The sequence below is a fragment of the Phragmites australis genome, chromosome 5, assembly GCF_958298935.1.
Source record: "Phragmites australis chromosome 5, lpPhrAust1.1, whole genome shotgun sequence".
Taxonomy (NCBI): domain Eukaryota; kingdom Viridiplantae; phylum Streptophyta; class Magnoliopsida; order Poales; family Poaceae; genus Phragmites; species Phragmites australis.
The window spans coordinates 4,208,041-4,235,316 of NC_084925.1; the positions used below are offsets into that span (position 1 = coordinate 4,208,041).

At 45.1% G+C, this 27,276-nt stretch overlaps 2 protein-coding genes across 5 annotated transcripts; one reads left to right on the top strand and one right to left on the bottom strand.

Moving 5' to 3' along the window:
* Positions 1-290: 290 nt before the first annotated feature.
* Positions 291-5,875, bottom strand: LOC133918492 (autophagy-related protein 11-like). Of its 2 annotated transcripts, XM_062362388.1 has the most exons (5): positions 4,229-5,874; positions 2,058-3,732; positions 1,735-1,952; positions 1,177-1,390; positions 291-874 (listed from the first exon to the last, which is right to left on the bottom strand). In XM_062362388.1, exons 1-5 carry the CDS (start codon positions 5,200-5,202, stop codon positions 515-517), a joined length of 3,441 nt encoding a protein of 1,146 aa, XP_062218372.1. In that variant the 5' UTR covers positions 5,203-5,874; the 3' UTR covers positions 291-514. The 2 variants fall into 2 exon arrangements, with proteins under 2 accessions (XP_062218372.1, XP_062218373.1); XM_062362389.1 differs by lacking the exons at positions 291-874; positions 1,177-1,390 and adding an exon at positions 1,441-1,647 and having other exon boundaries at positions 4,229-5,875.
* An 11,351-nt stretch (positions 5,876-17,226) lies between these two features.
* Positions 17,227-26,221, top strand: LOC133918493 (protein RRC1-like). Of its 3 annotated transcripts, none has more exons than XM_062362391.1 (18): positions 17,227-17,558; positions 18,517-18,583; positions 18,691-18,823; positions 18,975-19,020; positions 20,423-20,474; positions 20,556-20,708; positions 20,937-21,056; positions 21,143-21,308; positions 21,447-21,559; positions 21,710-21,781; positions 22,322-22,543; positions 22,959-23,017; positions 23,124-23,202; positions 23,312-23,449; positions 24,132-24,356; positions 24,449-25,233; positions 25,339-25,514; positions 25,730-26,221. In XM_062362391.1, the coding sequence occupies exons 2-18, from the start codon at positions 18,524-18,526 to the stop codon at positions 25,987-25,989; spliced, it is 2,859 nt and encodes a 952-aa protein (XP_062218375.1). In that variant the 5' UTR covers positions 17,227-17,558; positions 18,517-18,523; the 3' UTR covers positions 25,990-26,221. The 3 variants fall into 3 exon arrangements, with proteins under 3 accessions (XP_062218375.1, XP_062218374.1, XP_062218376.1); XM_062362390.1 differs by having other exon boundaries at positions 17,262-17,558; positions 18,459-18,583; XM_062362392.1 differs by lacking the exons at positions 17,227-17,558; positions 18,517-18,583; positions 18,975-19,020 and having other exon boundaries at positions 18,687-18,823.
* Positions 26,222-27,276: the final 1,055 nt, after the last annotated feature.

Sequence of the window (27,276 nt, forward strand, 5' to 3'; positions counted from 1 at the left end):
ATTACTAGTATCATTCTTTGTTAATTTGACCAAAAACTTTCCCCGTATACTCTCGTTACGTGACTACCACATCTTTACTCTTCATTTTCTTATCGCTGCTTCTTTCTGACTCCTGGCCAACGACAACGAGCAATTCGCCTCATTGTACCTCGTGTATCATCAGCCATCTGGTTCACTCAACTATACTTCAGTGGTAATCACAACTACTAATGAGGCTTTCCTCATCCATCAGCCAAATCAAAACAACAGCAGACTTGAACCTAACAATATGGCCAGACGAACAGCAAGGAGACAGTAACTGAGAATATTCAGTGTGCTTGATCCAAGAAAATTCAGTCCGCATCAGTAGATGAGTCTATTTACACAGTGAAGCTGGTCGTATTTACAAACATAACTTGAACAAGGAACTGAGATAGTCTATAGCAATAAATTTCATTTCAGTAAATATACACTTGAGAGTTTCTCCCTTCATTTCGGCAGCCATTGGCAGGCAGGATCAGGAAGGTGTTTTGTTTCAACGGCCGGCGTCGGGCAGCATCGCGACTGTCACCACAAAGTACTCGCAGCCCGGGGGCAGGTTGTAGGGGTTCAGCATGGACGCGGGCGACCGCTGGCCGCCGCTGCTATCAGGGCGTGGAGCTCCTCCCCCCATCTGGTTGGGGTGCGTTATGCGCCGCTCGATGTGCACAATCTGCCCGATTATGTAGGGTGGGTGCCGCGGGTGGTGCTCGGTGAAGAGGGCAACCGATTCCTCAGACAGGTAGTAGTTTGAGCAGTTCCGGTTGATCGCCTCATAGTGCCCAGCAGGGTTTCGGACAAAGACCACGAGCTCATGAACTTCGAACCGGCCAAATGATATCTTCTCCTTGCTGGCCTGTTAAACAGTTTTCCAGGAGACACCAAATCATATTTGCTTGTTAGCACAATTAGCAAAAACATAAGAGGTTCAATCTATCGGGGGCAAAGATTGTTCGGCCATGGGAGTTCATTGCTGGATCCAGAAATTGAAGTCGAAAAAAAAACTCATGAGTATATTGATGTCAGGTTGGATCATGAATTTGACAAATTCATTCTTTTACCATGTTCAAGATGTACTTTGCTTTGCGTATGAGTATTCATCTGGTGTAAAACAGTAAGGGATATGCAATTTGTGATTGCAGAAGTTACAAGACAAACCTGTTTTTCTAGTTGAAGTTTAGTGTAGAGATTCTTATTCAGCTCTTTCTTCTCCTCCAAATCTTTCATGAGAGCTCCATGTGCTGCTTGCACACTCGAATAGCGTTCTAGCAGCTCAGCACTCTGCCGTGACAGAATAGTAACTCTCTCTGCCAGGATCTTGATGCACTGTTGAAACTGAATGGTGGAATCAGCTTCACCCTTCTTTACAGCGCTGGAACAAAATAGAGAATAAGATGATTTTAACACCCGAATCGCAATATTTCTAACATCGCTATTCCCTAAAAGAAAATCTCATAAAATATGATTTACTATGAACAATAACCATGAGAATCTCTAGCTAAATAACATACTATCTCTCTAGCCTCTGGACAAAGCACCAAGAGAAGATATAGCCATTGGCACATGCTTCCTAAAGTTCCCACTGCTACATTCTGACTCGCTAATCTTGATATGCCTTGCTACAATGAACTTCAAATGAAACACACGATTACTAAAACGAAATGCATGGCTGACTGGTGCATATATAACTTAATGTGAATGACAGCAATGCAATACCTTGCTAAGGATAGGGCCAAAGAACGCAGTGACTCTGCAAAGCCAGACATGCTTGGTGCAGTGACACAGTTATTCAGTCTTTCAAACAGACCATGTATCCTCAGAGCAGATGACCGCAGAGCATCATACTCAACAGCCCTTCTATCAGCTGAACATTTGTTGGTACGAGCCTCTTCTCTTGCCTCATGTAAGCAGTTTTCAAGGTGCGCACAATTCATCTACATCAAATTTTGTAAAAGGAGAATAAGAGAAAAGGAACATGAAAGGATATTATTGCAATTTGCTTGTAGTAGTAAAATTATTCTAGATCCTGTATGATTTACCTGAGACTCATCAAGAAGACCCCGGGTGTGTTCAAGTTCTTTCTTCAGGGAGTTAACCTCATCCATCACAGCAGTAAGCTTACTTTCAGTTTCACTTAACTGTTTTGATTTTTCATCAAGGGTATTTTGCAGCTCTGACACAAGGAGCGCCTTATTCCTCAACTCTAAGGTATGATGCTCATTAGTTCTGGAGTTTAAGATGCTAAGAGGATCTTCTATAGGAACATCAGAAGTATCAGCCATAGTGAGTTGTGTCAACATTCGCCCTTCTTTATCGATGTTTACAATCTTATGTTCATTGTCACGTGGAAAGTCTGTCATGAAAGCATCCAGATTAGTACATACTGCAGAATCGAGTAACTGCAAGTTCAGTGCACCTGAAATGTCGGTCATATTCTCATCACCACCTTCTGTTTGTTTAGATGGCTGCTCAGATGTTGAAGAGGCCTCATCCATGGCCACACTCGATTCATCCTGTATTTGGGTTTGCCTGCCTCCAGATACATCCAGATTGCAGTCATTACCTTTAAATGCAGAGAGAAGCGAATCAGATGTGCCTTTGCTTCCTGAAACCATGTGCCCTTGTATGTACTGGTTCGATAATTGTTCTTCAAGATCCTGGATACGCTTCTCATATGACAAGCATTGTTCCTTCTTTGCAGTGAGCATCGATTGAAGTTGATTAGCATACTCATCCTTTGCAGAAAGTGCCTCAGCGGTTTTTTCCCTCGTTTTTTTCAATACAGTATCAATTTGCCCTTCATCAATAGACTCATATCCATATTCAGCGCCAAAACTGCAAAGAACTGCAATTGCAGAAGCAAGCTCTGCTTTTAATCTGGCATTCTCCACTTCTAACTTACTAGTACCTGCAATATCTATAGTGTCGTAGCACCCCAGCAAATCTTGGAAATCCATTTTATCATCAGTATTCAGAGGATTTTGCTCAGATTGATTCAAATTTCCACTGGTACTAGAATTGCTCAATGAGGAGTTGGGTATCTGTGATCTCTCAGATTTCAGAAAAGGCCCCACTAGAGACTGGGGAGCAAGCTTTTCCATATCATCAACATCAATGGGAAGTAGATCACGATCAAAAGAGGCAACTTTAATATCACACTGGCTCGGAGAATCAAAGAGTCCCATGGAACCCATGATATCATCTGGAATGTACTTGCTCCATGTCCTATAGAAATCCTCTCGTCTTGTTTTCTCATTATCACACTCTGTTGCCAGCTTTTCTGCATAGGTTCCAGCCAATCCAGTATACAGCTTAAAATAAGATTTCCTCCGTGCTACCTCAGCAAGACAAGCTCTATATGCATGGCCCAAGCCACTGACTAGTTTCAGGTTATCAAAATCTTTGTCTTGATGACCCATCACCTCTTGGAACGCATGAAGCTCATTCATCATGCCTCTGATAGTAGTCTGAGCAGATTTCACTCTTTGCATGCAAACATGTACCAAAGTATTCATTTCGTTCTTTTTGTCCTTGCATTTCTCAAGTAATTTTGTAAGCCTGTGATCAAAATTGCGTACACTGGGCAAGTTATCCTTTTCATGTACTTCGTAGATACGACCAACCGCTGAGACTGCATCATGAGGACGGAGAGAAGCAGATAGCTGGCAGCTTGAGCAGTCATCAACAAGCTTCTTCGAAGTATCCACATCTTTACTGCAAGACAAGAGATTTTTCAGCATATAGTGTGATGTAACCATAATCATGGGGGATGGGTGAACCAATGGTCAGTAGCAACATGCACAATTCAGTTACACACAGATAAGTTAGCAAGAAGCAAGTCCCTTGATAAGCTATTCTTATGCAGCAGCATCAAGCCACAAAGTGTCCCTAGCATATCCTTATAACCATCCAGTAACATGGAACATAAAGCTCGCATGCATTTGTTGAATTGCTATCACTAAACCAAAACATAACCCAAAAAAACTCAGCATAGCCCTTGTAATTTCAAATCAAACTATTTTCTCCATGACACAATGATTAGCCATTCAACCAAGCTATACCATTTTCCATTCTTTCTTTTTTTCCTAATTGGTATAACAAAGTCATATAGATGGTTCAGGCCAAATCTCTCTTAGTAGAAATGAATAGTTCCTAGTGAAATTCTCAGATAACAGCAACATAACTAGGTAAAACAGATGCTAAGCCTAACCTTAGAGATTGCATGATGCTCTTCTGCTCACCGATGACTCCCTGATGCTCCCTTATCAGCTTCTCAAGATCCTTGCACCCATTTGAACTCATAACATTAAACAGGCTCTCCACCCTCTTCTTCAGCTCCGAGAAGTTCGCCTTCAACTGCGAAACCTTCACCTCAAACTGCTTATGCGAGCTGAAGCATCCATCCGCCAACTTCCTCAGGTCATTCTCCTTGATAAGATCCAGCAAGCACTGCCGCCCCTCGCAGTGCAGCGCTGGGTGCAGCCTAACAGCACGCAGCCTCTGCACATCTCTCTCGAAATTGGTCAGCATCTCGACGTGCCCACGGTGCTGCTGCGAGAAGCATCGCACAAAGTCTGAATACCGCTGCGACAGCTTCCGGAACGTGTGCTCCAGGTTGCTCCTGGCCGTGTCCAGCGCCCGTTCCTGCACCTGCTGCTCCCGCAGCAGCCGCCTGCACAGCTCGAACTTTGCCACGCTAGATCGGTACACCGCATTGGCCACCTGGAAGTGGTACCTGAACCTGATCTCGTAAGACACCAGCGCCTTCAACGCCGGGTCGGCAGACACCTCCACCGGTGGTGAGTCCTGTGGCTGGGGCGGTGGTGGAATATCTGGCTCGGGGATGTAAACGGACTCCGGCGCCGGGGGCCGGGAGTCGGCCAGGAGGCGGGCCTTGTTGTAGAGGAAGACCTCGCGGTCGTCGCGCGGGAGCTTGTAGTAGGCGAGAGGATGGGCGCCGTCGAGGGAGGTGTTGCCGCAGAGGAGGAGCTGGTCGCCCGGCGGGATGCCGCAGTGGAGCTGGATGGAGTGCTGGATGGCCTCGACGTGCGTGTCGCCGCCGCACCCGAACTCCAAGGTGTGGCCGTTCTCCGCCGCGTGCACCACCAGCTTCTGCCCCAGCGGCACCGCCGCCGCAGCCTCCTCCTCCACGCCGCCGCCCGTCACCGCCGACCCGGAACTCATCTTCCTCGCTACTCGCCCACAATTCCACTCCAAAATTGAATCCTTTTTCCCCCTTTTTCTGCTTCACGCAGTTCAGATTAAATCTACAGCTCCACCATACCACCAAACAAGGCAACCACCGGACGCGCACAGTTCAACATGAAACACCAAACTCTTTAACCTCACGGGCAGGATAGCCTCCGTCCAAGAACGCGAGCCAACGCCAGCCGAATCGAAAAAATCCTCGGCCTTCGCGCCCACTCCTCCGATCAGACGCACCCACCCTTATCCTCCGGCGAGAGCGGCAGAAAGACGGCGGCTTTCTTGGTATTCCGGCAAGAGACGGGACTCGGAGGCCGGAACCGACGTTTCCTGGCCCAATTCAACCCGGTTCACCAATCCCGCACGGACTCGAGGGTGGAGAAGTTTGGGATTTCTTGATTAACAGATGGAAGCGACCTCCGAGAAGCAATCCAACTCCTCCGATTACGTCTGGGTTCGATTCGGTCGCGAAGGGGAAAGAGAGTAAAACAAGAAACCGAGATGGGATTTTTCTAGTACTCCGTGTGGAGATTGAGCAGTAGCGTTGGCGTCAGGGAGACGAGGAGATGAGGAAGAGAAGGACGGCGAGGAGAGAAAGAACAAAAAGTAAATTAAAGGGGGTGAATAGAAATTTGGACTAAGCTACCGTCCAGACTCCCGGAGGTGGAGTATAATATTGCGGGAGTTTTGCAGAGGGATCCTTTGGGATTCCGGAATTGACGTGTGCGTGAATTATTGGAGAAGGGTTGGGTTTGCTTCCTCAGGAAGAGTGGAAGGTGTAAAAAACTATGGCCTTGTTCATCCAGAGGCTATTTTCTGTGCATGCCACCAGTAGGTGCGTGAAACATGAACGGTTTTGTAGTATAATCTGGAGTATATTAATATGAATGGTTGTGCCCTATTATCCAATCTGATTAGGTAATTAAGTAATTGTGTAAAAAACAAATAACTACATAAAAACCCAGAACGATTGCAATATGAATTTGTTTACTTCATTCCTCTATGCATGTATTTATATATATGTTAAAGCCGTGGAGGTTATATAGATATGTAGAATTCATGTTATAATGATAAGACATTCCTTCCAATTTAAAAGACAAGACATATCTAATTTGACAATTTGTATAATTTTTGGTAATTGTCATTCTTACTGTTATTAGTGTCCATTGATTTTGCATTATAATAACCTTGAGAATCAAAGGAATGACTCTAGTGTAAAATTCACCAATCTTAGCTTGCTTTCTACTAGGAAAATTAACTTGGGTTTTAACCACCAGGGAAAACCTCTGAGCAGCTGAATTTGGATATAAGTTTTTTGCCAACAACTTCTTCCAATTTTCCAGTCAAATGTCAAATTCAAAGGTACTTCACCATCATGAGTTAATGACAATAAAGTAAGAAGGGGTGCACGCGTCACTTTTGGTTTATAATTAAGCAAGTAATCAAAATTAGGAATTCAATTAATCAAACTACTAACCATCAATTCTAGGTCCTAAGAAAAGCACAGCTAAATCAATATTCACTACATGTAGATTCTTCTTGGCCCATTCCAATGCACCCACATGGCCAGAAAGTCAGCATAACTTAAAGTTGTGCACCCTATGTTGGGCTCTAGCTTGTCACTGCGGACACCTGTCTCCCTATACACTCTAGAAACAACATGTAAAGCATGTGTTACATACTTACATAGGTTTATTTTTATCTCAAAGACCTAACTTAGAATTTATATACAAACTACACCATAAACAAGTCCGGCCCTCGGCATTTTCAGATTAACACAAAGAAAACTTTGGTGGAATTGGATTATATCCAGCACTACTTATTAGTGGATAAACTGTAGCAAAGTTGCTATCAAACAACTTAAAATAGCCACAATAATCGACAATTGTTTGCCAATCAAGCTGCTAGCTTGGATAAACAATGGGTAGAGCAAGGCAGAGGAGAATGAGATGAAGAATCATTCCATTTCTAGACAAGTCCACGTTAAACCAGCAGACCACTTCCATTTCACCAATCCAGCAAGCAAGGATCTTCTACGGAACATGGACTATGGCCCTTTTGCCGATCGAAGACCAGCGTACCTTGCGAAGATGCAGCAAGGGACCAGAGGCCGGGTCTCTGCCACAAGCAAGCCAAGGGCTGGGCTAGCTGACAGTGAAGGGCAGGTGCTTTGTTGGTGTTGCCATCATCGCCGAGCACGAACAAAACGGCAGTCCTCACATGGTTCCATCGGCTCCGGTCCGTTTCCAGCTCTCTGAAGCCAAGCCATCCACCCAAATCAAGCTGCGATGGACCACTGCTCGTGATATACCATCCATCCAGGTACTGAGAGCATCCTCGTAGCAGTAGCCACATGTCATGATAGTGTATGAAAAGACGCAGTGCATCGCAGGTGAAAATGGCAGCTAAATGGAGTAGATGCCAATACGCAAATTTGGAATGTGCACATCTTGTTGCCATCATTCTGATGCACCTGGAAAAGATTCTTTGATCCCATGAGTTTGCTATATGATTGTCCAAAAATAGAGCTGAAACCTGCCTGGCTCAAATCAACTTTATACTGCTTTGTTACTTAAAATTTTTTTCTCACTTTGAGAAACCAAGTTAAAATATGTCTTGTTTTTTTTGAGTGATTGATATTGTCATTTATTTGGTTTGATGATCTTCGGTTTTGTATAAGTTTTAATGTGATTTGAATTGATTTGATATTTCATTTGAGCATATTGATTATGGACTAATTGGAATTAGAGTTGGAGATATGTGTTTGCTTGTCTAATGGTGTGTAGGTGATAGATGCAACTTGACGGTCGACGGCAGGATGATCGGGACCAAGCGGAGTGCTAGGTACCAGATGTTCAAGGAGGCCGGGCGGAGTCAAGGATGATCCTAACTGAACACGTGGAGGTCAAGCAAAGCATTGAAGGCGGATGGAGACGGCGTGTTGACAAAGTCAAGCGAAAGGGATGCCGGTACAAGTAATAAGACGGCCCGAGAGATCGGGAGCAGGAGAGATTTGCCGGCGGTCAGGATCGCATGACGGAGTACACGCGTCGACATCGAAGCGCTTGCTTAAGGTGTAAGCAAGGCGGTGAGTCACGCTTTGAGAAGCGTGCAGGCGGTTTCGCGGTTTGGCCTCAAAACCATGGGAGGACTGAAGGAGTATATGGCACTATCACGAAGCTTGTGTTGAGGCGAAGCTAAGTCATGAAGGCGCCGCGGCCGTCCGATGAATGGAGAAAAAATGAACCAAAATGCACTCGGTGATAGGTAGGAGTGCGCTACAAGATAGGGGTATTTTAGGGAAAAACTAGAAAACTTAATAGTCAAGTTTTCTAGGCCTATAAATAGAGGGGTAGGGCTAGAGAGAGCTTTGAACCAGCCACTTGAGCTCCTTGTACCACCCATTTGAGAGTTAGGGTTTTAGAGAAGAGAAGGATGAGTGCTTAGTCTATGTAATATGTGAGAGTTTTGAGAGATAAATTTTTGTAATCTGCCTAAAATAGGGCTAACCTCTTTGAGTAATTAAGTTTATGTTTTTGCATATACTTGAATTCTCCTCCTTCTAGTTTTCTTCTATTGGTTCCCTTATAAGTTTGCAAGTTTTTCGGTTTTCGGTTTTGATTTCATTTTGGTTTTTGAGCTAAAATTTCAACAACTTATGAGATCCTTCTTCTTGTTGCTAGAGGGATAAAAATTCACATACGAGTGTGTCGGAGAGTGAACTCCTGTCGCAGGGATCCCGAGAGACCCCTTTTTAGAGATTCGGCCGGGGGGATGATCCTGGAAAAGCTTGTGTGGGAAATAATCGGGAACGGAAATAAATGCGATGGCTGGTGGGAGACGATCACCCTAATGCAAGGAAAAGTGGGTACGCCGGGTTTTAGACAGGTTCGGGCCGCACGGAGGCGTAACACCCTACTCCTGTATGAGCGCTATATTTATCCTTGAAGGGGATTCTTCAAGGAGATATCTGGTTCTAAGGGGAGAACTGTTTACAAAGAGCTTGAGGCTCTTCTGTTCTAGCTTAACTTGAGCTGGTTCGAGTGTCTGTCGATCTATCTTTGGCCTGGTTCGCCGGAGATTGTTGGTTGTCTGGTCTCTTGGTCGTCTTGTGGTCGGGGGCTCTTGCTCTCTCCTCTTTTCTTTAGTGTTTTCCATCCTTTCCTTTTATAGGCGCGCCGACCTCAACATATCTTGAATGGGAAAGAGGGGACGTGAATGCCAAGGTGCCACGGAGAAAGGCGTAATCATTTCATCTTGGCGAAGTGACAGGGGCGGTGGAGAGATGCGGCGCGCATTCGACCACCAGCCGCTGCGGGAGCCTCGGGGCGCCATGAAAGGGGCCCACCGGGCAGCCTCAGAGGTGCCCGGTGCGCCCACCCTGTCTTGTTCTTCTGCCAGGGCAGGGTGGCAGGCCGAGCGCTTCGATTTTGGCAACGTTATCCCGAGGCACCTGGATGAAACGGAACGGGACCCGTGCATTTAATGGACCCACGCCCCCCTGCCAGTGTATGGCAGGGTCTGACACTGGGGCGTGGGCAGTTGAGAATATCAGGATGTCAGGATGTCAGACCGCGCGTGCCTATTAAATGCGGCATTGGGCCTTTGACTGGATGACACCCTGACGACGGGACCCTTCGGGTCGTTGAATGATCTTGCGCGAACCTTCGGGGAACCGAGTCCTCGGGGGCTGCCACGTGCAGCCCCGAGCACTCTCTCCCGAGCACTTCGGTGGGACCTTCGGGGCACCGAGTCCTCGGGGGCTGCCACGTGCAGCCCCGAGCACTCTCTATCGAGCACTTCGGTGGGACCTTCGGGGCACCGAGTCCTCGGGGGCTGCCACGTGCAGCCCCGAGCACTCTCTCCCGAGCACTTCGGTGGGACCTTTGGGGCACCGAGTCCTCGGGGGCTGCCACGTGCAGCCCCGAGCACTCTCTCCCGAGCACTTTGGTGGGACCTTCGGGGCACCGAGTCCTCGGGAGCTGCCACGTGCAGCCCCGAGCACTCTCTCCCGAGCACTTTGATGGGACCTTCGGGGCACCGAGTCCTCGGGAGCTGCCACGTGCAGCCCCGAGCACTCTCTCCCGAGCACTTCCTTCTTGGTATTTGGGCTCTGCGGATCATCGGGGAACTAGGGTGCTCGGGAACCAGAAGCGGCGGCCCCGAGCACCTTCTCCCGGGACTTAGCTTCTACCTACCTTGCAGGGTGGTGATATGTGGTGGATGGCCGGCCTGGCCTCGGGACTTAGGGACCCCTGGTTCTAAATACACCGACAGAGTGTTTGCTTATGGGTTTTGAGTACCCTTGCCTCTAGATCATCAACCCGGAGATATTTTCTTTGAGTTACAGTTTTTCATCTTTGCAGGGTTATTTTTCTTGATGCTAGTGGCTTAAACACTCACATACTCATGTATTTGAGCGGATCTTGAGTCCCCTTGCCACTAGACTATCATCTTGGAGGATAACCTTGTCCGGTGTTCATCTTCTTTAGTTTTTTTGAAAGTTGCAAGTTTTTGTGCACAAAGACACATGGAATGGTCTTGAATTGAACATATGGTTCATATTCCATCTGTGGAGTCATGTTATCATGGAACTAGTCTTATTGATTTGTCCCTCTAATTCTTTTGCTTCCGCTTGAGCGTTTTGAGGTGTGTTGGGTGAGAAATAGGAAAAGACCATCTATCGAAAGAAATTTGTTGAGGCGTCTATTCACCTCCCTCTAGTCACCGTTCTCGATCCTACACAATTGTATGGCTTCGAGAGATGTTTAAGCACCTTGTCACATGGTTCTAAGAACGGATGGAACCAGCAATTGAGCTGGAGATACTGAAAGCTGTTATAACATGATGGCCTTGTTGCCAACGTTCAAGTTCTGGATGAGAAGGATGCAAAAGTAGGACATGAGCTAGCTAAATGCTATCCCAAAGAGGCGGCGGGAGGAGTCAGGACCGACAGCGCCGGACCCGGACATCAGGCTCCCAGCGGCCAAATGGCGGTATCGGTGAGTCTTCTTGCTTGCTTTTCCATGGGCATTTCCGGCCCGAACTGAGTTTTGACAACTTTCACTCGTCTCCCGTAGGCCGGCTGCAGGCGCTGCTGTGACGGAGAGAGAGCAGGCGCCGGGGCCAGAGCCGAGCCTGCCCGCTGCAACAGCGGAGGCCGGCATAGGAACGGCGGAGATGCCAATTGACGTGGCGGCCCCTGGGAGAGAGGCGGAGGCGGCGGCTGAGAGAAGGGCGCCGGCGGAACCTACCCCGGGCGCGGAGAGCCCGGGGCGGATAATGGTGGAGGTGGATGTTCTGCCAGGGCCGGCGGACAGGGCGACCGATGCGGGAATGCGGCCGCTGTCCGAAACCTTGGCTCCGGCGGAGCCTACCCCGGTCAGGCAGAGCCCGGGGCGGATGGCGGCGCAAGGCCCGGCGGAGAGCTTGGCCCCCCTGGAGGCATCCTGCGGAGAAGCCTGGGCCCCCCCAGTGCTCGGCCGGCCTGTCGATCCCTTCCTGGCCGCCATTAAAGGCGTCCAAGTAGCAGTCGGGCAGCTGGGCGCAGTGGTGAGGGCCAAGGAGGGGGAGCTCGAAGCCGAGTGCGCCCGCCTGGCACTGGAGAAGGCGCAGCTGGCGGGCGCCCAGGAGGAGACCCGTGCGGCAGCCGCGCGGGAGCAGAAACTCCTAGAAGACATCCGCGCGGAAGCCGCACAGGAACGAGAAACTCTGAAGACCGCGCGGGCAGAGGCCGCGCGGGAACGAGAAGACGCCGCCCGCTTGGCCGAGGCGTCGAGGCAGCAAGCTGCCGAGGCCCTTGCCAGGATGGGGCAGGTGCAGGAGAGGGAGGTGGCTGTCGCAGCCCGGGAGCAGGCCGCGGAGGAGCGGCAAGCCGAGCTGGCCCGCCGGGAGGGTGCAGCCGAGAAGACGCGCGCCGATCTCCAGCGCTGGGAAGACGATCTCCAGAAGATCAGAGAAGAAATCAAGCGCTGGGAGGAGGACGTCTCCGTCCGGGAAGTGGACAACGAGCTATCGGCGTCGGATCTTGGTGCCCGGGAGGATTCGGTGGCCCAGCAGGAGGATGTGTTGGCCCGGCGGGAGAATGAGTTGAGTCGCCGAGAAGGCGAACTGAGTCGCCGAGAGGGCGAAGCTGCTGCTGTGACGGCCGCCGCGGCTACCAGGGCGGAGGAGAATGCGAAGCACGAGGCGGAACTGGCCGAGCGCGAACGCGCTTTGTCCGAGATGGTGGCCAAGACGAAGCAGGCTGCCGTCCCCACCGCGGCTGGCGGTGCTCCCGGTCCGGCCGGGGACCAGGGACTCGAGGCACAGCTGCGGGCCGCCAAGGAGAAAATCGAGACTGCCTTTGTCTCGCGGGTCAACCTCGAGCATATGCTGGAGGACATACTCCGGCGGATGCGACGGGCCGTGGAGAAGGGTGGTCTTGGACGGCTTGTCGACGACAAGAAGGGCGACGGCCCCGCACGACAAGTGTTGGGGCTGCAGCAGGTCTGCGAGCGCCTCGAGACCCTGCCCTGGGCAGTCCAGGAACTTGCTGCCCGGGAGGGACGTGGCTTGGCACGTGCCGTGGCCGAGCACGTCCTGGCCTGCTACCGAAGCAGGGACCCGAACTTCCCACTGGAGCCGGCGCGGGAGGGAGTGGTCAAGGCTGAGGGGGAGGTCGCCCGGGCAGCGGTCCGGAGCACCGCCGCTGAGGTGGCGGCCGGCTTCAGGCGAGAGGTGCCACCGCCGCCAGCCCCCGGGGATGACTCAGAGGATTCAGCCGACGCTTCTGCCGCCGACTAGATCTTTTATAGCCTCTTTCCTTTTGTTTGTAGATGTAGGAGTGAACCCTTAGAAAATGCCTTGGGAGTATCCTGTGAATATTAAATGGCTATTTTTCCCTGGGCTCGCAACTCCAGTTTCTCTATGTGTTCGATGCTTCTTCCGATGTTTTACTTCGAAGTCCCGGGGAGTACTCAGTCGGGCCGTTCCCGACCTTCCCGTCCCCGAGGATGAAGTTGTCTTTGATCGATGTTACTGGCACAGTCGGCCTTCAAGCTCTCACGAATCCGTATTGCCTAAGTTAAGAACAAAGACAGAGACTTCCTTGTCCGGGAGATGGATTGATCCCGCGCGGAACACGCCGTGCCTGATGAACACTTTTTCACTTTGCGACCACTCAGTTAGTAGAAGGGAGACGCGTGCGGGCGAGAATGTGACCAAGAGTCCTCGCGGTCCGGTGGTGCCCGGGCTTTAAACGGGCCAGGCCGAGCACTGACAGCCCGCCCCCGAGACCTGAGCTCCGGACTACCTGAGTAGCTCGAGCGATAGGATTACCCAGGGCACCCGAGGACTCGGTAGTGCTCGGGGTCCTTAAAAGCGGACCGAACACCACGACCACCACGAAGGGCTTCGGTCAGACGTTATCGCGAGCACGCTACTCTTTTCTGCAAACCGTTCTGTCGTTCTGGGAAAAAATAGTCACGCGGCAGGGTTTTGCGTGTGAGGAGGCCACCTCGCCGAACAGATTAAACCGCGAGAGCCCCCGAGAGTGACTCGAGGACATAAATTTATTGATTTGTCCCTCTAATTCTTTTGCTTCCGCTTGAGCGTTTTGAGGTGTGTTGGGTGAGAAATAGGAAAAGACCATCTATCGAAAGAAATTTGTTGAGGCGTCTATTCATCTCCCTCTAGTCACCGTTCTCGATCCTACACAATTGTATGGCTTCGAGAGATGTTTAAGCACCTTGTCACATGGTTCTAAGAACGGATGGAACCAGCAATTGAGCTGGAGATACTGAAAGCTGTTATAACATGATGGCCTTGTTGCCAACGTTCAAGTTCTGGATGAGAAGGATGCAAAAGTAGGACATGAGCTAGCTAAATGCTATCCCAAATTTCTTAGCTTTGTTAAGACTTTGGCAGCATGTTTGTAGTATAAAAAGTTGGAGAGATCACTTCATAATATAATGAGGATAAAGAAAAAGCCTTGCACGCTAATTATCTCTAAAACCTATTATTACGATCAGATATTTTTTTAAAAAAAATCAATGTTACGTTCAAGAAGTGTTGTGAACACGTTGGATATGCCGTGACGTTGGCATTAGTATTTGGTTCTTCACGCTAAACGGTGGTCATGAATTTGTTGCAGCTCTTTAGAGGGAACCAATCCTATCTGACCCATGTCTCTTGCTCATCATATACACAAGGCATACACATGCATGTCATCACTTCGCTCATTATATCATATAGATTACATATACATTGTCTTGATCATTACATCTCTGCATTCATACATAAATACATGCATCAACTAGGAGGAGTGATATTATTAGGAATGTCTTTTTTCTCCGGAGAGAGTATTTGGCTATAAGAGGCTAAGCATGGCAAATCATGGGACCAACTATTTCCTAAATTCCCTATGAATATTTCATTTTAACCATTAATTAGCTCATAACTAAATATTCATGGTATTTTAGAAGAAAAAAAAAATCCAAAAATCCATATAATTGTCCAAAAAGCCAAATTAAAGTCATTTGACTTTTCCAAGCCATGCAACTTTGCAGAGAAGCCCCTTAAGTTCTAGAAAATAGCAAATTGACCGAGACAAGGACCTCATGCAAATATTAATTATTTGCCAAAGGTTTAAATGCAAATATTTCATATTTCCCAATGCAAGAAAAATAGCTCAGTTTTTCCTATACCATAAATCGCCTCCAAATTCACCAAAAATCACAAGAATGCCACAACCAAAAAGACCAAAAATACCCTAAAGTGCCACCTAATCGGTTTATGTGTCACTTTGCCGAATCATCTTGCCATGTAAGATGACACCTAGCTAGCCTAGGTGTCACAAATCTTAAGCCCTAATCCATGCATGAATAGGAAATCCATTATTATGCAATAAGGCTGTATGCATCGTAGGATGCAAAAGGCCAGAATTAATTCCTTAATCTAAAAAAATGTAATAGGAAATCATATGAATCTCTCTCTTTATGTGTTTAGGCTCAACTCTAATTAATTTTGTGCCTCCCTCAGTTACAATCTAAAAAATAGTATAGTTACAATTTGCAAGACATGATGTTACAACCAGACGTAAATAAAAAAATTGAGTTGCAATTGCGTTATTGATGAACATAACTCCTAATGAATTCATTGCCTAATGATGTATAATATAAGAAACACATTTATAATTGTAGTACAATCTAAACTGTAACTCGTTAGCTTTTTATGTTGCAATTATGTACTTTTGGATGTGTGGTTGTAACTAGTTTACTTAGCAGATTGTAACTGACAGTTTTTTAAGTTGTAACTGGAGGGTGGCGCAACTATAAACTACATTGCACCTAGGCGCAGAATTGGGCCAAGGTGAGCTCATTCTCCTCTCTTCTCTCTTTTATTTTCTTCTTTGCTCAAGGTCATGGCTAACCTAAACATGGTGCCATGAAGGAGAGCAAGGGGGAAAGGGGGAGGTCCATCAAAAACATCAAAGCATCAACATCCATGTCATCTCTGACATCAACACATTTATTTCAAGGTGAGTTCCATGGAGAGTAGATGATCATGCTAGGTTTATTTGAGCAATAGATCAACTAGCATGTATAGGTTTCTTTTCAAGCAAATAGATCAGCTGGTATGAACAAGAGTTGTGTGAGCATGTTCATCTCAGATCATCACATGCTAAAAATAACTAAAAATAGAGAGCATGATCATATAGCAAATACTAGCAACATCATAAGGATAATAACTAGATGCATTCGATTTCACAAGTATATATAGCATCTAAGTTGTTTTTGCTCAGATCTTGATCGAGATCATCTCAGTAAGCATATAAGCATCAAGAATTGCTCTCAGGTAGGTTTTCATCATGGTTAAGTATGAACTAGCTATGTTTCTATATATGGCATTCGTTAGAGCAACATCTAGCCTAAACATGGCATCACAAAGCATCACGCTAGTCATAAACGCATAATCATACATCTCAACATATCAAAGTATATGTAGGCATAAACTAAAAACAAAATAATGAGGGTTTAGCAAGGAAACAATATCCAGTTAGCTAGAGATCGAGCCAGCGGACCACTTGATCAACGTGATAGCATCCAACCAGAGTCGGAGTAGCAGCAGGGCAAAACCTTACTACTGTTTCGCAGCAGCAGCAAGACCAAACAATAGTGAAACCACCAAGGCGATGAAGGCACAACCAAGGATGAGCCACCCCACTCAAACCAATGAGGAGGAGGAAAATATCAAGGACATGCACACAAAGGAGCTCTTAGGAGTGCCACAGTGTCACTAGAGTCGAGGAAAGAGCCACGGGATGTGGCGGTTGTAAGGCCCTAAGGTTGAGCACCGCCACCTAACTCGATCGAGGAGGAGAGGAGGTAATCGATGCAAAGGAGGGTACCTGGAGGTAGAGGAGCTCCTCTAGAGCTCACCAAAGAGCAACTGATAGAGGCAAAAGAGCTATGGTCAGTGCCGCACCGAGCTAGGGTTTAAGCCCTAGGTCACCGAATTGGCTAAGACTGTGGTAAAAGAGAGCCGTGACTAAGGGGAAGAGGAGAGAGGCGCTAGAGAGCCCGTCAATGAGGACTTAACGTGGTCTAGAGGAGTTGAGGCATGTGTGTGAGTGAGAGGAGAAATAGGAGAAGGATTCTGTTGAGTCTAACCAAATAGGGAGAACTCGGTCAGGTTGGATGTCAACCAAGGGAGGTTAAGGGGTCGGTTAGGCTAGGTGGGCTGAAAGTGAGAGCCAAGCTAAGACTAGTTCAAGTTGGGCTAAGAGTAAGGTTGGGCTAGAGTTTAAGTTAAGATACAAATATGTTGAGTTATATTGAGTCTTTTAGATTGGAGTTTGGTTTATCTTTGAGCTGAAATTTCTTTTTACCTATTCTTAATTCAGAATATTTTTATTCTAGAAAGCTAATTAATCTTGATTAAATACTATGTAAATATTTTTCTAACTAATAATAAAATACATGAATAGTAGTATTACCCGATCTCTTGTTTAGGAGACAAAACCCTCACTGCAGGAGTAAATCTGGAAAACTGCAAAATCGACCTCACCCGAGGGTTTCCTCTCCTGCGCTCCCCTCTTGCTCCCGATCCTTCCGCCGCCACAATCCGTTCGACGGTCGGCGGGCAAGCACGCCGAGCAGTCCAGCACCCAGGCGGGTAGGCCCGCGGCCGCGGCTGGACACGGCGGCACGGGACGGGGGACGTGAAGACCTCTCGGCACGCCAAAGTTCCGAACTAGTCGGTCGGTTCGGCTATCCTCGGCGCTATAAATCCCAGCGCATCTCCTTGGTTTCTCCTCGATCGCCTTCTTCGCTGCGCTCTTCGTCGAGTTCAAGGTATGCGACTTGTCGATCGATCCCTATTCTCTGCATCTTGTTTGATATCTGGAAGATTAGAACGACTTGGGTTGCTTCGTGATTCATCGATTTGTGTGTATAGACGATTAGTGGTTCTTTTGCTTAGTTTGTTTTGACAGATTTGCTCGGAGATGTTGGGTGTTTGTCTTAGTGAATCTAGCGTATTTGTTTGATGGAAACAATCTTCAGCAGAACTGAACCTGAAAGATAATAAGTTTGGTTTGGCGTATTAGTTTGTTATGATTAGTTTAGTTTACTGTATCTGCTTTGATTGTGTCGTCGTTTTGGCTGCTTCACATGCTTGAAGCTGGAAATCCAATCTCTAAAGTATGCCTGGAAGGAACCGAAAAGCATTCAAAATCCATTGCACGCTCTCTTCACAATAAGACAGCTGAACAGCACGAAAGAGTGACACTTTTAGGATAAATCCTTGTATGTCATTGCAAACTTATTAGATCCTGGATATGCCACTGCAAACATGCTTATCCCCTCAATGCCATCTTTCTTAAATTTTATGCCCGCCCATGCCATTGTTGACCAATTTCCATTAGTCAAGCCGTGACGGATGTGCGAAAAGACCATTAGTCCTAATTTGGTCCTGGACCCGCCACTGGTTCGACCTCGTCATCGGCGATCTCACCGCCGGTGATGGGACACAGGAAGCCAAGCCTCCATTGACCGAAGCCATCTCTCGTCGAGAGGTGTCTCCGTTCTCCTCTTCGCCGTCTGGTACTCGAGTGGCGTGGAGTGGAGCTAGTTATGTTTGATTTTAACATGTGCCATAGCATCTAGGTGTTTGCGGCGGCTTATGCACCCATGTTCTGTGTGGTTATTATTATGGGTTGGTAGTAAGATATATCTGGTTTTGATGATATGTAGGGCAGTAGAAATGTTTAAGGTGTTCGGATTTTGAGGCTCCGTGATGATTGTGTACTAGTGCCCAGATGAGTTCGAAGAAGGTTCCGTACCACAAGCATCGGGAGGCTGAGGAGGCGAGGAAGAAGGTCGGGGTTCAAGTCCCTTTTAATCTTTTCATGTGACACTCTAGTTGTATTTCTTTTCCCTTGTATCCGGTGTTCATATTTAATTTTGACTGCTTTGCTATGTGAAGAGGGAGGAAGATGAAGCGGCACGCGTATATGCGGAATTTGTCGAGTCATTCAAGGGTGACAGCTCATCTGGGGCGAAGTTCGTCCGAGGTGGTGTGATCGACCCTAATGCAAAGCTGAAGTCTGACTCCGAAGGTTAGTTACAAATAGTTTCATTTTCATTTACTTTCTCATAGATGCATTCCAGTTCGTAGTTTCAATATCTTCCAAGATGGATATATGCATTGTTTTTTTACTGCTCCAATTGATCAAGAGATCGGCCTTTTTATTCATTCGGCAATGGCAGGTGGAAAGTCCAAAGATGGGGGGTCTGTTCCAAAGAAGGGCAGTAGGTAAACGGCAAAAATACTTGATTTCTAGAAGATGGTATCTTGTGGTACCACTGCTACATCCTTAGATGGTCATGTGGCCAATATAACCAGAATTCAGAGACATTACCTACTATTGATTGCATCATGCTATGGACTCTGGCACATTGTTTTATCTTCGTTGCATTTATGCTTCATGAACTGTCTGTTCATTGTACTTCGAAATTGTTTCCAAGTGCTGAATGCAATTAAAAACAATGAGAAGGGTAGTCTGAAGAAGAAAATGGTCTTGGCTGGCCTTATGAATGGTCACACCGTCTTGTTTTATGGTTAGTGTTACATTTGCATTTATGCTGTAGTTTCAACTACAGTTACATACGGTCATGTTTTGCTTATTGCTTATGATATTAGCACTTCTGTAGAGCTTTATAGACTCCGCTTCATCCTTGGGGATCTTAGATTAATGTTTTTAACAGTTTTCTAAAATTCATGAAGGATCCAGGTTGGCAGGCTAGGTGTCCGCCTTTTAAAATAGTGGGTTTAGTGTCTACTGTACTGTAATTGATGAATATAAACTAGTTGCCCAACTCCATGAGTTGTCTGAACTCGGGATATCACATTTAACCTGTATTTGTTTTTTTTTTCTTAGTTGTCCATTGCGCTCCTTATGTACGATAATTGCTTTAGTTACCATATCTATGTAGAAATGCCCTTTCAAATGACATGCGGATATTGGGTTGGGTATGGAGAGAGTACCTGTGTTGGATCTAGTCAAGTGTAATTAGTTATGAGATGATTGTCCTAAGTTTGTGGGGATTATGAGATAATGATGGTTTCTGCTGTATTTGGGGGTGTTCTTGTAAGAACTTTAAAGTTCATCATACCTTTATGGTAGTAGTTTCACATGTTAGTAATACTGATTTTAGTTTCCAGAGTTTTCAGCCACTTAGAATCTTCTGATTTACATGTCTACTCATGTATCTTCTGCACTATTCTTAGCGTCCATGCTATATTAAATTGCAAATGTTATGTGGTTTCCACTAAATCATAGCGGGCAATGGTATGAAAGTGTAAGCTTTATTATCAATTATACTTTTTTTTATACAAAGTACTATTCTTCAAGCTTGTAGGGGAATCTAAAATTCCATCGTGTGCAGAATTGCATTAACAGGATTTTGAGTAGAGAATAGAACAAAAGTAACAAAGGTTGAAATTTCATTAGTTGAAGTGAGGATACCTGAAATACCATTGCAGAGAGGGCACTAGATTTATTCAGTTATTCGGCCTGCAATCTTTTTTTATGGTTGGGGATATTGCTTCTATTGTTTTCTCATAACCCTATGCCTTTTAGGTTTATATATGATATGCATAATGATCTAACTTGTGAGCATGATAGATACCTTATACATAGCATACTTTTCTCCAGGTATGTTCCATCTTTCTTGCCACCATCATTTGCGAATGAGCCTGAGAAAAAGGTTAGGACTCTTTTAATATTATTATGATTGACTTAGTCAGTCTGTATAGTTCCTTTGGTTAAGTGTTATCTTGACTTGCAGAAGGAAGAGGAGAGGCCAAAGGAAAAGGAAAAAGGAAAGCCACGAACAATAGATAAGTTCATGGAGGAACTCAAGTTTGAGCAAGAGCAACGAGAAAAACGTAATCAGGATCGAGATCACTGGCGTGAAAGTCGTCACAGCGACAGCTCCACGGTAGGTACTTGTATGTCTTTAAATGGTCCTTTTTGGCTTGGAACTGTTCCAACTTACTATGATGTAGAATACCAATATTTCAACTTGTCTGCAGCTTCTTTGAACTGTTCTTTGACTGATATCCAACTAATAAGAAATTTATGCGATTGACTTATAGCTTTTTCTCTAGAAATGTTATTAGTTTGTTCTTATGTTTTTTTGCATTGATGTTTGAAATTTTTGGCGCAGCCCTCTAGCCGGTTTGATGAACTACCGGATGAATTTGATCCCATTGGGAGATTTCCAGGATCATTCGATGATGGTGATCCTCAAACCACAAACTTATATGTCGGCAATCTATCTCCTAAGGTTGCTTTCTCTGCTGAACATGTTCTGCCAACCTTATATGCATTATCTAGTTAGCTTACCTGGTGTATTACATGCTATGATGTCAGGTCGATGAGAATTTTCTTTTGAGGACCTTTGGTCGGTTTGGACCTATTGCTAGTGTCAAGATTATGTGGCCTAGAACAGAAGAGGAACGCAGAAGGCAAAGAAATTGTGGTTTTGTTGCCTTCATGAATAGAGCAGATGGACAAGCAGCAAAGGATGAAATGCAAGGTTTGTGTGCACATCCATGTAGTGGTAGTCATAGGCATCATGTTTGTTCATTTTTTTATGGGAACTCGAAATGCTATTTCATTTTTTATTTTGAAATACCACTGTTCATTCTTTCAGCTTATGAATGATTGATTTCAGGTGTTGTTGTGTATGACTATGAGCTGAAGATTGGATGGGGTAAATCTGTTGCTCTTCCATCACAGGCGTTGCCTGCCCCTCCTCCAGGACACATGGCAATCAGAAATAAGGAGGTTGCTTCTTTTGTCCTTTCGCGCTGTATTAAAGTCTCTATGTTCAGCTGTCTTTCTCATAATGCACCTGCAAGTTTAAATAGAATGGGATAGTCTTGGTATTGCACACTAGAGTTGTCTTTGATGATCTTTTTTCTTTAATTTATACAGGGTGGTACTATCATACTTTCTGGTCCTGGCGGTCCAGCTGTTGCATCTGTCACACCACAAACCTCAGAGCTGGTATGGGAAGTTTTATATAATCCTTTATTAACTCAACTGCTCTTTATTCTAGGATGCCATTTTTTTTATTCTGCAGTATTATATATGCACCACCATAAAAGCATCACCATTGAAAGTTTTCCCATGTTTTGCTTTGAGTTAGACTGTCCGGAGGATGAATAAATGCCTCTTGGAAACTACTTGATCGCTTGAATCATGTGGATCAAAGAGAAAAATTGATTACCTATCTTGTTGAGAACAACTTAATATCTGCATATTTTCAAATGTCCTCATGTGCACCAGTTCAGATGTCCGCTGCAGTATATCTAATACCACTGCCTTGTATGTAAGGTTGCGAGTTATGTGCTCTTCTTATATCTGACAAGTGCCAATATAATTTCTGGCTACATTGTTCATTATTTCTCATGTAGTTAGATCCAAGAAGTTGCCTTTAGAAAGGATATTGGCAGTTGGCCAGTTGCATATCTTGTGATTTTGCATTATATAATTAAAAGATTTGTTAACTTTAATTTGACTTTGTGGATTTGTTTGGCTTAATAGGTCCTTACACCAAACGTTCCTGATATTGTGGTTGCTCCACCGGATGATGGACGTCTTCGGCATGTGATTGACACAATGGCTCTGCATGTGCTTGATGGTGGATGTGCTTTTGAACAAGCAATAATGGAGAGAGGGAGAGAAAATCCTTTATTTGATTTCTTGTTTGATCTTAAATCAAAAGAGCACACATACTATGTTTGGAGGCTATACTCCTTTGCTCAGGTACTTGTTGATGTCTATATTCAAAATTTCAATTGATATCTCCTGTATGTTCTAACAGTAGAATATTTTTGTTCTTTATTATTCATTCATATTTGCAATTCTTAATTCGAAAACATTATGTGTCAGTCTTGCTACCAAAGATAACTAGCAAACAAGGCTAAGACATCCATTGTGTATGTTGCACAAGAACTCGTTAAATTGTCAAAATGGACAATGCTTATTAGTTTATTTTCTTCTGAATTATACATTTTTTTGCTTGCTCTATGGAACTTTATTTCTATCACCTTATCTTGGCTGGAACATACCTTTTTGGTAACCCAGTCACATTAATTTTTTACATCCATAAAATTTAAAGTAACTATGAAAAAATGATTGTACTGATAGAGTGCTAACAGCTTGTGATATTGTAACACAGGGTGATACTTTACAACGATGGCGAACAGAACCATACATCATGATCACAGGAAGTGGAAGGTAATAGTGGTGCACAGCGATAGTGATATTCAATAGGACCAAGATGCACGGAATCTGTTCCTATTGACTTTCTGGTGACAAAGTGTAATTAAATATGCTATTTCAGATGGGTTCCACCTGCATTGTCATCCAATAGAAGCCCTGAACGTGAAAAGGAATCTACATTTGCTGCTGGTAGAAGTAGGGTACGTGTTTGTTAGACCTAGTCAGAGGGTTTTTTTTTTCTTTTGCACCTTTTGATATACCATAAATGGTTGTCCTGTTACAAGACTAATTTGCTGTTCCCCTCTTCAGCGTGTTGAAGTGGAGCGTACATTGACTGACTCACAGCGTGATGAATTTGAGGACATGCTACGATCCTTGACATTAGAGAGGAGTCAAATAAAGGAGGCCATGGGATTTGCCTTGGATAATGCTGATGCAGCTGGGGAGGTACTGCGACCCAATAAGCTATATTTCTTTTTTTCTTTTGCGTTGCTTGAATAATACTACAACTACAACCACATTGAGATCAAGCTTTATGGTTATCTGTCAACAACAATGAGGTTATGGAGTTAACGGATTCATGTGGTCACGATTGGCTGTTTATTTTGAAGGTTAACCCTTGTGATGACTGATAAGATCTGTTCTTTTGTTAAGAACAGAAACAGGTAAAAATTGGCAACATGTAAAGTATGTATACACTGATTGCTGAAATGTTATCCTTAGCTACATGTAAGGTGTACACTGATTGATGAAATGTTATCTTTGTCGTGAAGCTATAGCTGTAAGTAGTTAGAATAATGAAAATTCTGTTAGGACTAGGGTTGCATTGTTGGACTTGCAAGGATCAATGTTTTCACTCCCTTTTCGCTAATGCGTCTATTATTTAATGACACTGTTTTGTTCCTTGGGCATGGTTTAAGTGATCATATTAACTATTGGGACCTGATTTTATTTGTATGTTTTGTTGTATTTGTAGTTTATTTGTTGTGGATTAGGAATTCCTTTAGTCTATATAATCTTATTCAAGCACATCTATTGTGATTTTGGTATTTTGGATTTTTCTTATTCAAGCAAATCTTCTGTAGGTCTTATTGCATGAATACTCATTGGTTCTTGTCTTGTATTTCAGATTGTTGAAGTTCTTACAGAATCCTTGACACTCAAGGAGACAACTATTCCAACCAAGGTTGCTCGACTTATGCTAGTGTCCGACATCCTTCATAACAGTAGTGCTCCTGTGAAGAATGCATCTGCATTCCGAACCAAGTTTGAAGCTTCTTTGCCAGATGTTATGGAGAGCTTCAATGACTTGTACCGCAGTATAACTGGAAGGATTACTGCTGAAGCTCTGAAGGTGACTTACATTGTACCATTTGTTGTGTACTTGAGTTTATTTTTGTCCTTAACGTTCTTACAGGATTGCATTAATTTATTACTGTTCTGCAGGAGAGGGTTATGAAAGTTCTACAGGTGTGGGCAGACTGGTTCTTGTTTTCTGATGCATATCTGAATGGGCTGAGGGCTACTTTTCTTAGATTAGGCAACTCTGGAGTTGTTCCGTTTCACTCGCTATGTGGTGATGCACCTGAAATTGAAAAGAAAGCTAGCTCTGAGGTTGGAAGTGATGGATTTAAGCTTAATGAAGATGGTGCCTTGGCCACAGGAAAGGCAGCAGCAACAAAGGAGCTATTAGGGCTTCCACTAGCTGAACTTGAGCGCCGTTGTAGACATAATGGCCTTTCACTATGCGGTGGTAAAGAGATGATGGTTGCCAGGCTGCTTAACTTGGAAGAGGCTGAGAAGGAACGAGTATATGAGAAAGATGTCGACATGAAATATGCACAGGGTGAACCGCATAGAACTGGAAGAGAGGACAGTGGTGTGAATGCTCGTAGCGCTTCAAGATTTGGAGAAGGTCCTAATGGTGATGAGTTAGATGTCTCTCGTAACAGTATGGGAGCTGGCCAAGGACGCTCTAGAGAGTCTGCTTCAGCTGAGCTAGAATCATTTCCAAGCAAGAAGCCAAAATACGATCCTGTTTTGCCAGCTTCTAAATGGAGTCGAGAGGATGACATCAGTGATGATGAAGATAGAAAAGGTGGTCGAGGCTTGGGATTAAGCTATTCATCTGGAAGCGATACTGCTGGTGATCTTGGAAAGGTCGATACAACAGAAGTTAGTACTGATCATGCAAGTCATCATCCAGATACGATTGTTGATGAAGAGCATAGGTACTTGTCCCCCATGTTCAATCTTACTATTTCTTTATTAGTTTTTATATGTGTCAGCCAAGCACATTGTTTTCAATTCTAATTGCAACGCCTTCTGATCTGCAGGCAGAAGCTGAGGCAGATTGAGATTTCTGTCATGCAGTACCGTGAATCTCTTGAGGAGCAGGGTTTGCGTAACATGGATGAGATTGAGAGGAAGGTTGCTAGCCATCGTAGGCGTCTTCAGTCTGAATATGGTTTATCCACTTCAACTTATGGTGCAAACAACAGGCGGTCTTCTGGTATGTAAGAAGGCAGGAAGGACATATCCTGCTTATTTGATAATAGCATCTGTTGCATTAACACATAAATCTCTATCGTTGAGATTTTCACACCTTCATGTATCAGTTTATGCGTTAGCAGCGAGCCATGCTGTATCACCCCACTTCTTTTAGTGTTTGTCCTCCCTTGTTTTCTATGTTAGGTACCTTCCATAAAAACAATTCCTATTTTGCAGAAAGAACATCACTGGAGCGGAAAGAGAGGCATGACGAGGCACATGATTATCCTAGGAAGCGGCGTCGGAGTCAGAGTAGAAGCCGTAGTCCTTCAAGGAAGTCACAGGAGAGGGACCGAGAGCACAATCGAAACAGAGAGCGATCGCATGGTAATGATGTCGGGAGGGACAGGGTAAGTGAGAAGAGTGCGAGCCGAGGGCGGGATGATCACCACGACAGAAGCCGAGGCGGGGATAAGGACAGGAGGAAGGGAAGGTGACTGATACCTGAAGTACCCGTGTTCATTCATCATTTGCCCGAACATAATGGCGTCGGAGCAAGGTAATATTTGAGCTGGGCTACATCAGTTGACATCTGCTGCACCACGACAGGTTTCCCTGACCTGCTCCATGCCTTGGAGGACCTGTCTGTAATCGGAGTTTTGAGGATTAAGGTGATGTATTGTAGAGATGACCTTGTTTGCAATGGGTAATTTTGCGGCTTAAGGTGAACCTGTTTGTGATGGGCAGTTTATGCCTAGCTAAGTGTTTAATTCACCCAAACTAGCTTTTGGACGTCAGATTCTATCTCACCCAACTAGCTGACGTGTCAGCAAGGACACGCAAACAGCAACACGAAACGTGTGCGTGCCTAGACTTGGAGCAATTCTAACGTGGAGTACTAGTACATCGTTAGCAGCAACAGCGGCCTGCTTGGCAAATCAAAGCCCTATGAAAAAAAGCTACTCTAATCCGGGAGCAAGCAACACTGTTTTGGCAAATTAAAAGGCAATTTTCCTTTGCCAACCTCAGATCCGATCTACTGAAAACTATATTGCAAGAGCGTGGACCCCCTCTGCACGACGGAGAAGAGAAGACGGGATGAATTCGGCTGTCAGTTTTCACAGAGTGGCAGAGTCAGTATTTTTTATCACTGGGTGTGCCCCGCCGCCGCCTCTGACAGTGCGCAAGCTAGTCGCCGCCAGCCGCCAGAGTTCAGAGGGATGAGACGGCCCAACCGCTCCTCTACCGCGCGTGCGGTGCGTGCCCGTCGCTGTCACTCGCCAGAGCCTAGAGAAATGAGGAGTCCGATTACAATTGACTTGACTTAGTTTAAATCATATATATAATTATATTTATTAAAATAGATAATATATTATCGTATTTACAATTTTAATCGGGACAAACGTGACCGTATGGCAGCCGGTGCGGGCCAAATTTAACACCTCATGTATTGAATATTTCTGATTTTCAGCATACGAGATGCTGAATATACGCTATAGTACCATATTCAATACTTTATGTGCTAAGTATGACTGGGCTCATGTTTTCTGGTATATCGAAAATCAGTTTTCGGTAAATGAGGTATCGAATATGGATGTTAAAATTGTAAATATAACGATATATTATCTATTTTAATAAATACGATTAAGTATATTGTATAATTTTAAATCTTGACCAACACTTGGCAGTAGTCTTCTCCATTGTAACGAGTTTATATGAGCTACATAGTTTTTATGTTTTGCTAAAATCTAGGGTAGTCCTAGAACTTCTCCGACTACGTTTGG

What these genes read in the sequence shown, in the direction of transcription:
- LOC133918492 (XM_062362388.1), bottom strand. Translation starts at nt 5,202, where the DNA reads ATGAGTTCCGGGTCGGCGGTGACGGGCGGCGGCGTGGAGGAGGAGGCT. An exon ending in GTCTTCTTGATGAGTCTCAG is followed by an intron (nt 1,953 to 2,057) that starts GTAAATCATACA and finishes AATTTGATGTAG; the next exon opens with ATGAATTGTGCGCACCTTGA. An exon ending in AACTTCAACTAGAAAAACAG is followed by an intron (nt 875 to 1,176) that starts GTTTGTCTTGTA and finishes ACTGTTTAACAG; the next exon opens with GCCAGCAAGGAGAAGATATC.
- LOC133918493 (XM_062362391.1), top strand. Translation starts at nt 18,524, where the DNA reads ATGAGTTCGAAGAAGGTTCCGTACCACAAGCATCGGGAGGCTGAGGAG. An exon ending in GCTGAAGTCTGACTCCGAAG is followed by an intron (nt 18,824 to 18,974) that starts GTTAGTTACAAA and finishes CGGCAATGGCAG; the next exon opens with GTGGAAAGTCCAAAGATGGG. An exon ending in GTCACAGCGACAGCTCCACG is followed by an intron (nt 20,709 to 20,936) that starts GTAGGTACTTGT and finishes TTTTTGGCGCAG; the next exon opens with CCCTCTAGCCGGTTTGATGA.